The following is a 12706-nucleotide window of genomic DNA, read 5'->3' on the forward strand; positions in this document are numbered from 1 at the left end:
TAATCTCTTCAGATTCTGTTTTCAGGTCTAACTATGGCTAAGCTTTTCATCTGATGGCTACTTTGTTTTGTGGATACTGTTTAAAAAAAATACAGCCCATGTTGTGCAGCAGCTGATCTCTGAAAGCTTGGATGTTGTTCCACCAGAGGATTTGTTGATACTTTCTTTAGAAAGTAAAAACATGAACTGGAAACAGCAGCTCTTTTTCTGATCTATAAAGTCTGCAAAGAAGTTCCTGTTGATGGCTGCTGACAAACTAACCTAGGAGAAATCCTGCAGCATATTTTAACATGCTCGAGGGAATGAAAGTTGGTGAGAGCATAAATTTTCTTGGTTCCATGTTGTGGTGTAAACAGAATTGCAAATGACTTCGCTCCCTCTCTGCAGTATCTGTTATTTCATAATATTAGTATAACAAAGGGCTGAGCGCTTGGACTATTGAGAGCATGTTCTAGGATAAGTGTCTCGTCTTCTCTGATTTCCACTGCAATGTGTTTGCCAAGCTGCTGAGTGCTGATGGCACCTTTAGAAATGATGTAGAGCTTGATCTGGAACATAACTTTATAGGAATAAGAGATTGTACAGAAAGACCAACGATCCCATCTGGGCAGCCCTCATTCTGTTCCTGAGGTGTGCAAGTGAATCTTTTGCTTACTCTCAAACTTAAGGTAAATCAGTTAACCTACCTCTGTTCTAATAATATATGTGGATCTGTTGTGAAGCAAAATTGCTTAGCTTTTGAATAATACTATCTCAGTATTCTCCAAGGAAAGTTCAAAGTAGTATTTGTACTGTGATTTGGTGTTTATTTTTTCTGTTTGCAATAACTGGAAGCTAACTGGATGCACGTGATGGCAGTCAGCGGAGATTCTGGGTGCCCCCACCACAATCACAGCTGCCGGATTAAAGACCAGTGTTTCTCTCTGGGTAGTATATTCCTGCTACTTAGTGCCAGCCAGATGGTCTTTCTGCCCTCCCGTACCGATGTCTCTAATGCTTGTAAGAGCGGTCTCTGGCCATATCTGGAGCTAATACGGTATTATTTCCAGTCACACACTTAGTGTGTCCTTTCCTTGACTCTGTATTGCTCTTCTAATTTCTAATCTATTTCTTTTTTTTCTTTATTATACTTTCCCTTTGTCACTTGTAGTGTTCAGTATCTCTGAACTATTTTTCACTGTAAAATTTATTGTTAACAGATATCTGAAATCGGTGCAAGCTTCCAAAACCTAGAGTCCTCTGAATATTCAGTGTTTTCTGGACTGTTCTGTTGAAGACAGAATTGCCAGGCACATGCACTTTTTCTTTAACTTTGGTAGAACTTTTTAGAAAATATTTGTTTTTACCATACACCATTTCATGCTAAAGAAAGGAATACATTTTTTATAAATCATGCTTTCAAAATGTGTTCACTGGGTAGATACTGGAACAGCGAGCTCTGAAACTGGAGCTGTGGTTTTGTCAGAGGAAGTGCTGGTGAACTGCAGTATCAGTCCTGTTAGTAGGAACCATTCATACTATCTGATTGACTTAATAATGTTATCTGTTGAAGTGCTTCAGAAACAAGAAGGGGAGAGGGCAGCTGAGAACAGGTGAGATTAGCAATCTCTCCACCCTGTTACTGCTCACTTAACTACCAATTAATCTGTCTGAGCGTTCTCAAACTCAAACAGAGTTCCTGTCCGGTGCTAAATGGACGTGTGCTTAATACCCTCTTTACATTTGGGACCTGCACAGTGTCCAGGTTAAATATTGCAGATAAATATTTAGATTATGCTGCTATGTTCTAAAATAGTTTATTGCTCACCATAACAGTCAGCCTGAGCTGAGAACGTTTTTTGGCTCAAGTGCTGCTCACCCTCCAGCTGCTGGTATAATGCATTGTGATTCCCTGGAATGAGTGTCCTACTTCTCTGCACAACCCCTAAAGCATGGGGGTTTTCAGGGCAAGAGGGGAAACCGCAGGATACTGTCAGACCAGGGGGTGCCCAATGTTACGTTCTCATTGTTAAGCCTCTTGTAATAAGAAGCATCTATCACAACCTAGGCAGAGCATATGCATCCTCTGCGAAGTTCAGAAGTAACTTATACATTCATCTCTACAACTTTTATGATCAAATAATTTCATAAAGCATGCATATAACAAAACTTTTCTTGTGAGTTCACCCACTATCTTGAGAACAACAACAAAAAAATCATTTATCTCATCCATCTGTATCTACACAGACATGTATATGCATGCATACACACATGCGTACATAAGTTTAACTTGTTTTTTGTATCAAATTCCTTTAAGCAACATCAGTTTACTTCCATTAATAACTCTTCTGTAAAGTACAGTTCAGCAGAACTAATCATAGCTCTCGCTCTTCTCTTTGGAAGGACATCTCTTATGGAACACTACTCAAAGTACTGAAATAATGCAGCTGGCACATGTTTAAGGGAAACTAATCAGCTAAAATAGAAGATACAGTTCCTTCAAGTTCCTGTGTTTCTGCAGACCACATAATGGACTCCCTTGCTCAACTTACATGTTAATACACTTTATCCATATATAAAGTAGATGGATTCTTTACACGCTGGAGAACTCTTTTTGCTCAGGTAGTGAAGCACTGATTGCTTTACCTCTTGGAATGAACGTGCTCAGGGCTGAACCTGCAGGAATTTTGCTTGTCATGAAAGAGTGATAGGGGCCTAAGTTGAGCAACCTGCAGAGCGGAAAAGTTGGCGGTGTTTTCAGCTCGCTCTCTGAATTGGTTGTGTTACCAAATAACCACACAAACTAGTTTTGAACTCAGATTTATATCTGTTCAGGATTTTGGTAACTTTGTGCCAAAATAGTTTTGGTGGTGCAGTCCTTTCCTATTTAAACATAATTATATGCTTATTGGTACTTTTTACTGATACAGCTTATTCTACATGTATAAAATAAGTTACACAGGTATAGCCTGTCTAACATTCTGGTCTATGACATTAACAGGATGTTCTTTTTCTACTATGATGTCATTGTTGTTGAAATGGTGCAAATTTGTGTAGAGTTGCATTCCTAAGTGCACGTTCATTTGAAATGATGGTATTTGGCCCAAAGTGTGTGGTTGGTTAGTTTTTTTATTTGCTTTTTGTGGTACAATACAGTAAGGCATGTTCCTGGCTGGGCTCTCCCAGAGCTCTGTAATGGAGAAAGCAAATAACTTCGAGGGCCATCCAAGTAACTGCTGGTGTTTCTTAGGAAGGTTTTCTTACAGGATGTTTGTGTCAGCTGATGCAGCCACTTTGGGATTCTGCCTTCATCCCTGATGTGCCAGGGAGAACCTTTGTTCCAAGGGGCCACCGTGGTGGCACAGGAGAACCCTTTGTGCAAGAACAAAGGAGTATTGTATTGGCATGAGCTATGAAGGGGAGGGGGCCGAAGGGTTTCTTTGAGACGCTGCATATGTATATATATCAATAGCAACATTTTCCCCATAAATCTGCCCCTGTGACATGAGTTCTGTGTGGGAGCTGAGCAGGAGATATGATCTCTTTTTATTTTGTGTACATTCTTAGTGATGAATATTTGATGTGGTTTTCTTAATTAAAACATGGTGCCACTTGTATTTTTTATAGCCTAAAGCAAAAATCCTGGCAGTAGGCTGGACCGTGATGGTAGAATTATTCTTACACATTTAAAGTAACTAACAGCTTGTGCCTTACTAATTAATGCTAGAAGAGTGGCCCCAATTATGGCAAGCTATAATGAAAGCTCATGGCTGGCAAGGGCAAAAGTCCAAGAAATGTAGAAGATGAAGTCTGGCAGAGGTAACGGGTATTATTGCGTAGTGTTCCAACTTCTAGTAAAATATGCCTTTAGTGTAAACAATACATGGGCCATACCCAAAACACATACTGTAGTGGAGACTGTGATAGTTTTAAGATAGAGCAAAACAGAAACAGGCATTTTTGGCTCACACCTGCAGTGGATCATTCAGGCCATCTCTCCTCCTCACAGAGGCAACAATGGAGAGGCAAATCCCACATCTGCAACTGAATAGCCTCCTCACAAACCTGCAACAGAGACATCGTAGATATCATATTAGTATTTGTCTGTCAGTCTCTCATACTTGCACTGATCAACAGTGCAAGTAAACATAAAAATCACTTTACACTTTTTCACCAAGCTCTTGGCTGCAGCCCCATGCTAGCTGCTTCTCCTGCAGAATAAAACCTTGCCACCTTCCAGACGGGAGCAGCCCTGGCTGGTGTCCGTGAGAGCCCGTCTGATCCAACAGCTCACTGGCAGGAGAGAGGGAAGCTGGCTTCCCTCTACCTTGCCTCCAGGTCACAGGATACTGCTACTCCTTCACAGTGCCAGTGTTGTTGAACCTTCTCTGAGCTCATTCAGCTTGCCAGCCCCTCAGGAACAGCCTGCTTTTTTTCCTGCGTTTGTGAGGTGAATCAGTTGAGAGGTACCTGGTGACTGACAGAAGTGGCGGGAATGATAGTGGGGGAGAGGAGGTATGCTCAGCCATTGCAGGGGACCACGATAGAGATGGGACAGGGGTTGTTTCCAGGTGGACCAGAAATGGCAGATATTTCTGGGCTTTTCATGATCAACTGCTTCACCTTCACCACTGCAGGAGACAGCATTCATCACAGTGATGCATGGGGAAGGGGGAAAGTTCTCCAGGTTCTTCTTTTCCCTTACAGCTGAGTACAGTTGTTGGGTCCCAGGAAACAACTGCAGCTAAGTTGGTCATTAACAATATTATGATTCCTTTTGGCTATGATTTAAGGTTACTTATTTTCCTTTTTGTTTTGAAATCACTTGAGCAAAATAGATCTGCGTTTGTCAGCAGAGCTGCAGTCTGGGCATTTACAGCATGCTGTGGTATTTCATCCTGGGGGGATTCGTTACTAGACCCCCCCGGAAGTAGTTTTATGAGGAGGCTTGAACGGTGGTGTCCTTGCATCCTGCTGGTGGTTTGCTTGGATAAAGACAGTTGGTGGTGTTCGTGCCAAGTGTGGGCGAGAAAGCAGCTGGGTTGACCAGAGTGAAGGTGGGAGTGAGATAAAATGAGAGACCAAAGCAGGCTTGTAACAGGAAGGGGTATCTGGGTTGCTGAAATGCCAGTCTTGAACTTGATAAAATAGCAAAGGGAGAAGGAGGATCCAGTGAAAGGATTTGGTGTCAAACAGGATCAAGGAGTCCATGTGGTTTGTTTTTTTGTTTTTTCCCCAGCAGCAAATATCAAAGAAATAAGAAATGCTGGTTTGTTTGGCTGTAATGCCGTGCATACTAAGTCCTGCTGGATGGGATGGATTTTTGTAAGGTCCAACTTGCAAAACAAAAGGCTGACATTCTTTGAATGGAAGTTCAATGAAATGACTCAAACAAATACAGCCTTGTTTTGAGTTATAACCACCAGCTTATTAATGAGTTAACTTCTGCTGTTTAGGTCTCTGAAAATAATTGTTCCGATTGTTCCCATTGTCCGGGACTGCAGCAGTGGAACAGCGGAGTGGCCGTGATGGAAACGCTCCCGGGGCTGGAGGGGGGTTGTTTCTCGCCTCATTGTCAGCGATTGGCTTCAGCCACTTGTGTTCCCCTCATTTGGCTGGCCTTTGTTTTGCACTGGCTTGCTGTGCCTTTCCATTTTAACTGGTTTATAAATATTATTGACTGGATCCAAGAAAAATTGGCGGTCAGGGGCTTGGCCTAGCAGAGCTCTGGGGCCTGTGTCCAAAAAGACTGCTCTCCACTCCCAGCACTTATTGGTGATAGCATCTGTGGCAAATTATCCGTGAATACTTTGATGGGCCTGTCTCTGATGCTGCTGGCGTTAGAGGCAAAACTCATCCTGTGACAGTGCTGGGAGCCTCAGACCTGGCAGGCGAGCAGGGAAGGCAGGGGCCAGCATGGACCCGTGCAGGGAAGGGTTGCTGCCCTGCTGCTGTGTTCTCCTGGGAAGTTCTCTGCAGTCTGCCTCTGAAAAGAGTGCAGTGGTTGAAAGATGAATCCCCATCTTCCTCTTGTGCAGCAATGTGGGCTCCTGCCTGCTGTTAGAGATGCTTGGTTCAGGCAGCCATCAAGGCTCCCAGGTGCTCTGGGGTGTCCTCAGCTGGTGGCATTTCCCGGGAAGGGTATTGCTCCCACTGGTTCTGTTTGGTCCCATTGGTGATTAGCTGTGTAATGGAGGTGTAACGGATGCAGGAGAAGCAGAAAAGATGGTGAAGCAGATTGGCAATTTATCCCATGCTTCAGCACAGGGTAGCATTGAGGCTCAGTTGAGAGCATCGCTTCCGTGTGCAAAGCTGGGATCCCTTGGGGCTGGAGGACACAAATCTTGCATGGCTGATGCAACTGCACCTCCTCAAAGGTGCTGCTCAAACTGCCTGTCTCCAGGAGAGTTCATCTCGAGCTCCCCCAGGTGAGTGTCTGCCAAGGGTGGGGTGCTGAGGGGGCTCTGCATCCACATAATGCTACTCTGTGGTCTCAAAATCAGGAGGTAATTCCCTTTGCGTCACCTCTTTTTTTTTTTTGTGTAACCTTCACTGGGGAGAATTTATAGTTTTGTGGTGTTGTCTGATGTATCTGTAGTTTGTTAAATATAGGACAGCATCATTAAATGGATTCAATTGATCATTGCTCCATGGCCCCGCAATAGCCTGCAGGGGCTGTGGGGATTGACTGTAACAACAGGCGCCCGTTGCGGGTGCAGCGACTGCTGGGTAGGGTGGGCTCACTTCAGCAGCCTTAAAGTTGGTAGTTGTAAGCATCGCTGACGGTCCGTCCCTAGCGCGGTCCAAGTGATCTACCTGCACCCTTTGCCTGGATATCCTTGGGGATGGGCATGTTCGGAGAGTGAAGGACTGCGTTTGTTGTAATGCTTTGTATGAAGCTAATGAGCTATTTTGCATAAAGGGTACAAATAAATACTCTTATAGTGCTTGCAGTAGTTATGTATTTCTTGTAAATGAACTCAGAATTATCTGTACTCTCTTTTGCTTTGTAGGGTTGCTGCCTTTGATGGTGAGCAGAAAGTCATCTTACAATGAGTTACTGGAGTCTGGATAAGAAAAGCTGTCTGCAGTACTGCAGGCACTTCTTGGTGGACAATGGTGTATTTCACGGTAAGTTACAGGTTATGGTCTATTTTTGGCTGCTTCTGTTTCCTACTGTCAGATGCCACTGACATTTCCCAGCGGTGTCTGTGTATCGCGTTGGTAACGCTCCTCTCGGGGCCAATTAGCAGTCGGTCCTGGACAAGCCTCGCTTCGGCCGTGCCTTTACCGTCCGGTATGGCGGCTCAGAGCGGGTGCCGAGGCCGGGCTGGCTATGGCGTGCTGCCGCGGCGGCTCCTCGGGCGGGGTGCCCGGCGCTGCCGCCGCCTCGGTGGTGCGGTAGCGGCGGGGTGGGGGGCACGGACACGGGCTGGCCGTCGGCGGCGCCGCGCGGGCCCGCCAGGGGGCGCTCCCGGACCGGTGCTGCCGGTGCTGCCGGTGCTGCCGGTGCTGCCGGTGCTGCCGGTGCTGCCGGTGCTGCCGGTGCTGCCGGTGCTGCCGGTGCTCGGCCCCTCCTCCGCCCACACCGGCCGCGGCTCCGGGCAGGCAGAGGGGGGGAAACCTCCTCCCTGCGGTTTGGTTTGGGAATGCGCGCCCTCCCTTCCCTTCGGGTGAGGCCAGCCACACACAGGTGCTCCTGGCAGGGAAAGCTGTCACTAAAGCATTAAAGCCTGGAGAAGGGAAGAGCAGCAGTTGGAGCATAGGCGGTGGGCAGACTTGCTCTGGGTATAGGTGGTGATTGTATTTTGGAGTGAAATGGATTAGTTGTCTTCCCATGGTCTGGCACTGCCTTACACTTAAATATTTCTTCCTGAGGCATTTCTAGAACTGCTCCAGCGAAATCTGCAGGTATGCATCCTTTGTGCTCCTAGCGAGGAGGAATTGAAAGTGTCAGGAAGAGCTTGATTTCCAAGTATTGGTCAGACATTTGTGCAAAATAGATGCCTAATAGTGATCCCTAATTAGTCCCCTATCAACCCCTCATCTTAGTCTCTTGCCATTACAGATTATGTGCAATGATTGTTCAGTCATTGAAGTATCCTTCCAATAACAAAGTTGGGAAATACTCTGAAGACATTTTGATATAAAATACTTCCTTTTCAGGACCTCTTTTTGTATGCTTAAAACTTGATGTATCAACTTAACTAGAGAGCATGTGCGTTCCCCACGTAGGTTTCTCTCCCTTTGCTAAGTCGCTTTACCTTTGGGCACGGGGTAAGGAGCAGTGCTGAGCCCAGCGCGTGCTCCTGCAGTGGGTGAGGCACCACCAGGGTTCAGGAGCTATCCCTGCCTGGAATAGACTCCTGCAGGTCTAGTCTAACAAGACAGCTGGACCCCTACCTGTCCTGCTGGGGGAGTGACTTCCTAATGCTGTTTCTGAGAGACCCAAATTTTGTATTCCTTATTCCCTTTGAGGTCAGTGATTAAAAACTGTCACTTCAGGGCAGATTTATGGCAGTATTAATAACAGCAGCATAGAATGCCTATAAATTAAAGATAGAAGTCCTAATCTTTTTCACAAGCAAAGGTAATTTTTTTCCTTAAAGAACCTACATCTCTGTTTTCACTGTGTTTGTCAGGAAGCTGGGGAAGGCTGCAGCTCACAGAACTACAATGCAGCCCACTGTAAACCAAACAGTATCTGCATTTCTGTCACTGTGGTTATGTCACCATTGATGAAGCTAATGGTTTAGTGGGAGAATTAATTGTTTGTCAATTTGTGCATCTTCTTAACGAAAGCCTATTCAGAGATAACACCATTTTCCTCTGTACTGCTTTTTTCTTGCCCATAGGCACTGCTAGTTCTATTTGGGACACTAGAAGAATGTTAATAACTTTTCTGTAAGTAAGTCTGACAATGGCATTGTCATATTAATTCATCTGTGTGCTACATTTGTGACAAGCATTACAGGGAAGATGGTTCACAAATCTGTCATTGGTGAACCTGTCATCTCCAGGCACAACTGTTCTGCTTCTCAGATGAAACTGAGGTTCATTCCTGGGATTTATCAGGCCACTCCTGCAGTCCTACTGATTTTGATGGGATCATGTTCCTTCTGAGTTGTCTTTGACATTGTGGAAGGAGAGAGTTGTCTCCCAGATGTCTTCACCCAGGTCCCCCTTCGCTGAGTCTGAGCACTCTTGGAGTGTTTTGGTAAATGCCCATTAATCACAATTCTCTCCAGGCAACAGTCTGCTCTCTAGCATGAGCGTATAACCGGAACAGCTACCTTCGGGACATGTATTTGCAGTTTTGCTGTTCCAGATCAAGTGAAAGAAAAGTCTGGTCCATGCTCTGTGACTTGAGGTGGTGTTTTATCGTAGAGCAGCACAATGTCTTTATTCTAATGGTGCGAAGGCTGGATAATGATCCATTAGTGCATAGTCCAGTAATCCATGAACAGTTATTGAGTGATGAGTCTGCAAAATGATAATCGTCTAAAGTAGAAGACAAAATTAGCAGGAATCATAGACCAGAAAGATTCTATGGCTTAATTTATTTGACTTTCATTCATGACCAGACAGGATTAATTATTTTTCCCCTGACAGAATCCTTCAGGGCTTCCCATTTGTCTCTTCAACCTAAGCAAGACACCGCAGTGACAGCTACTTTCACTCTGAGTATATGGAGGGAGCTGAAGTCCCTGCTGGACAGTGACAGAGGTGGCAGTTCCCAACAGCATGACGTAAGGAGACGTGTGCATGTCCCCAGGAATTAGCATGTTGCTCCTGATGCTTGAGAGAAGTTGCTTTCCTGTGGGACTGTGCTGATATAGATAAAAGGGTTGATGGAGCTTTTTAAGGATTTGCTTTTTGTCAGTGAGCCTTCTGATCCTGTAGGTCCTGACAAAGGGCAGTGGGATGGGTGGGGGTGAGCGGGCTGGGTGCTCGCCCCCGTTCCTGATGGCAGCTTTGCCGTTAAGATTGACCCATCCTCCTTGCCTCTCTCAGACAGACCAAGAGGGACCGAGCAGTGAACTTTGGGCTTTGCGTGACTAAGCAAATGCCAAGGTACTAAACTGGGACTTACCTGTGTCTGAGACCATGTTTTCTCCAGTAGACATAAATAAATTGTACTTATTTAAAACTTTTTTTTACACTACTGAGAAATTAGGAAAGAAAATCTGATGTGAACTCTATGTGGGAAGGTACTATTAGCAGGGAAGGTACTGTGATCCAACCCCTTGTGATTTGCTGACATTTCAGTGTTTGGGTTGTATGTGTCCAGCTGTAGTGTCTATTAATTCTGATTTACACAGTGTTTTCATGATTTTTTTGTAGTTAGTTTCATATTCTGATGTTGAGAGCATGGCTCTTCAGGGAGCAAGCACACAGAGAGGTTGATTAGCTTGTTTTTCTACATTTGTGAATGCTAATATTCTGTAATTGTTAAACAGAAAGAAGCTGCGACGTGTTTAGCAAATAGCTGATTTTGTCTCAACAATTCTGAAAGTGGCTGTTCATACTTATCTTATTAGAGTCAGTTACTTATGCCAATTATCTTTTCTTCTTAAGTTTCCTCAGAAATACAAACCTTTTGTTTAAATTGTATTTCCACAATTGTAATTAATTCTCTCTTAGTTTCTAGTTTTATCTTCTGGCCTCTCCACTTCTTTCCAGATGTGTGTCAATAGGGACTTGACCGCTATTGGTAGGATGTCACGTTAATTCAGTCTTGCTCATGTTATCTAAACTGCACTCTTTCGTTCAGAGCAATGGGCTAACTCAGTTGTGTCAGGCTTGTCTGGAAGTCCACGTTACAATGGCATGGTTATTATCTGTAATTGAACCTGTAATCTGGAATAACAGTTGCACCTCAGGTGCAAGCCAGCCAGATAAAAATATCCCACTGCATCAGTTGGTGCTCTTAAAAACCATAGGAACATCTTTCTCTGTAGAGACTTCAGGACTGGAAGCGTCTACAGAGACACACAATATGAACTTTGCTCAACTGTGTTCATCTCTGGTGTTTCCTTCATACCCTTCTGGGACCTGCATTGCTTTATGAACCTGAATAGATGGTATTCCATTTGTTCACCTGCAGCTGAGGTGTTTAAATGCAAGACGCTCTTGTGGACTGCGTAAATAAGAATGCTGAAGCTCTGTGTTTATTTGGAGTAGTTTAAAGATCTTGTTTTGTGTTCAACCAACCAACCAACCAAAACAACCCCCCAAAAAAACAACCAAAGAGAAAAAAAACCCAACTTAGAGCAGAAACATCCAAATGACCCTGCAGCACTGCAGGTATCATGGTGCCTCTGTGTGAATGTCAAAGAACCTCACTTGGAAGACAACCAGTGAATGCTTCTGCTCCAATGCGGAGACCATCAGCTGCAAAGGAGAAAGTGGTGGAGACAAAGCATAGGAGATATGGCAACAGGAGGACAGCGCCTTGCTTGTGTGATGCGTTAGTTGAAGGCAGATGCAATTTTGAGTGATGTGGAGTAAGAGGAAGGTGCTAGTGCTGTGAGGCCCAGCCTAATGCAGTTCTGGTCAGCAGTATTTGAGCAAGGAGAGCTCGGGAACAGGCAGAGAAAAGGACTGCAGAAGTAGAGATGAGATGAATCTGGTTTGTTTAGCTTGGAAAATCAAAGATTGAGAGGGGGTATGACTGCTGACTATAAAGGCATTGCAAAGGGAAAGCTCAGGGAAGAAAAGGCTTATTTGAACTGATGGGGAAAGTTGGCACAAGAGCAAACTGAAAATTGTCCATGAGTACATAAATGGATACAGGAAAAACTAACGTACTTTGAGGTGGAGATTGGTAAGTTTTGGAAAAATCGTTAAAGCATCCTATCTGTGCTCTTGCTGTGAAGTTGTAAATGTAATTAGTAGCAAGCAATATATTGACTAATGTGAATATAAGGCTGGAGAACTATTTAAGTGGTCCGAATTAAATTCCTGTGTACAGTGAAAAGCAAGTACAAACAGCAGTTCTTCCATTCCATTCTGGAAAATGCTGCTGTAGACAGATCATGCTGCTCTCTACCACATTATAATGATGCTTTGAGACACTTGCATGTTGTTAGGCAAGAAGAAGTATTGATAACCAACTGTGTGCCTTTCCATGCAACCTTTAATGGGTTGTCTTTGAGTAATGACTGAACATTCATAGGTGTAATGCTGAACTACTATATGCATCAAAATTGCCTAAGGATTTATTATAATTTTATAATTTTATTAGGAAAAGCTGCTAATAGCTGCATTTGCAGGATATTAAAATTCTTATCTGTTTATGTATGAAATTTTTGGTTACAGAAGTGGAGGTTGCTGCTCTGTCTTGTGGTCTAGGCAGTCTTATCTGCCTAGAAGCAAAAATGTCAGTTTTCTTCATTAACAGCAAGATACAGCACAGTGTGTGCACACAGAGAATAACAAACTGAAGACAGATCTGGGTTTAAGCTATTTTAGCAGTTTCTGTAGAATAGAGCAGATAAGCAATTATAATGTTTGGAATAGCCTTGAGGACTTGATGAACCCACTTTCTTTTCCTTCCTGTTGCAAACTGCCAAAATACAAAGTACATCATGCCTCTAGGCTTGGAAAAAGATTTTTTTTTTTAATTTTCTCAGGTTTTTCAAGCATATTTTGTTTGTTAGTTGGCAATAACAATGTGGGAATGGCTGTATTGTCAGACCAAACATCCATCTACTTTGCTAGCAGA

The 12706-nt window shown here is 44.0% G+C and overlaps 1 protein-coding gene across 1 annotated transcript in view; it reads left to right on the forward strand.

The window, feature by feature from the left end:
* The window catches only part of PLCH1 (phospholipase C eta 1), an 85848-nt gene that overhangs the window by 7829 nt on the left and 65313 nt on the right, over positions 1–12706 (forward strand). The window contains exon 2 of the mRNA XM_087739172.1: positions 6993–7110. Within this exon, the coding sequence (XP_087595298.1) occupies positions 7032–7110 (79 nt within the window). The 5' untranslated portion in view covers positions 6993–7031. The remainder of the gene's footprint in view (positions 1–6992; positions 7111–12706) is intronic.

The sequence above is a fragment of the Nipponia nippon genome, unplaced genomic scaffold (genome assembly GCF_047370975.1).
Source record: "Nipponia nippon isolate SJK-2023a ecotype South Korea unplaced genomic scaffold, ASM4737097v1 scaffold_7, whole genome shotgun sequence".
Classification (NCBI taxonomy): domain Eukaryota; kingdom Metazoa; phylum Chordata; class Aves; order Pelecaniformes; family Threskiornithidae; genus Nipponia; species Nipponia nippon.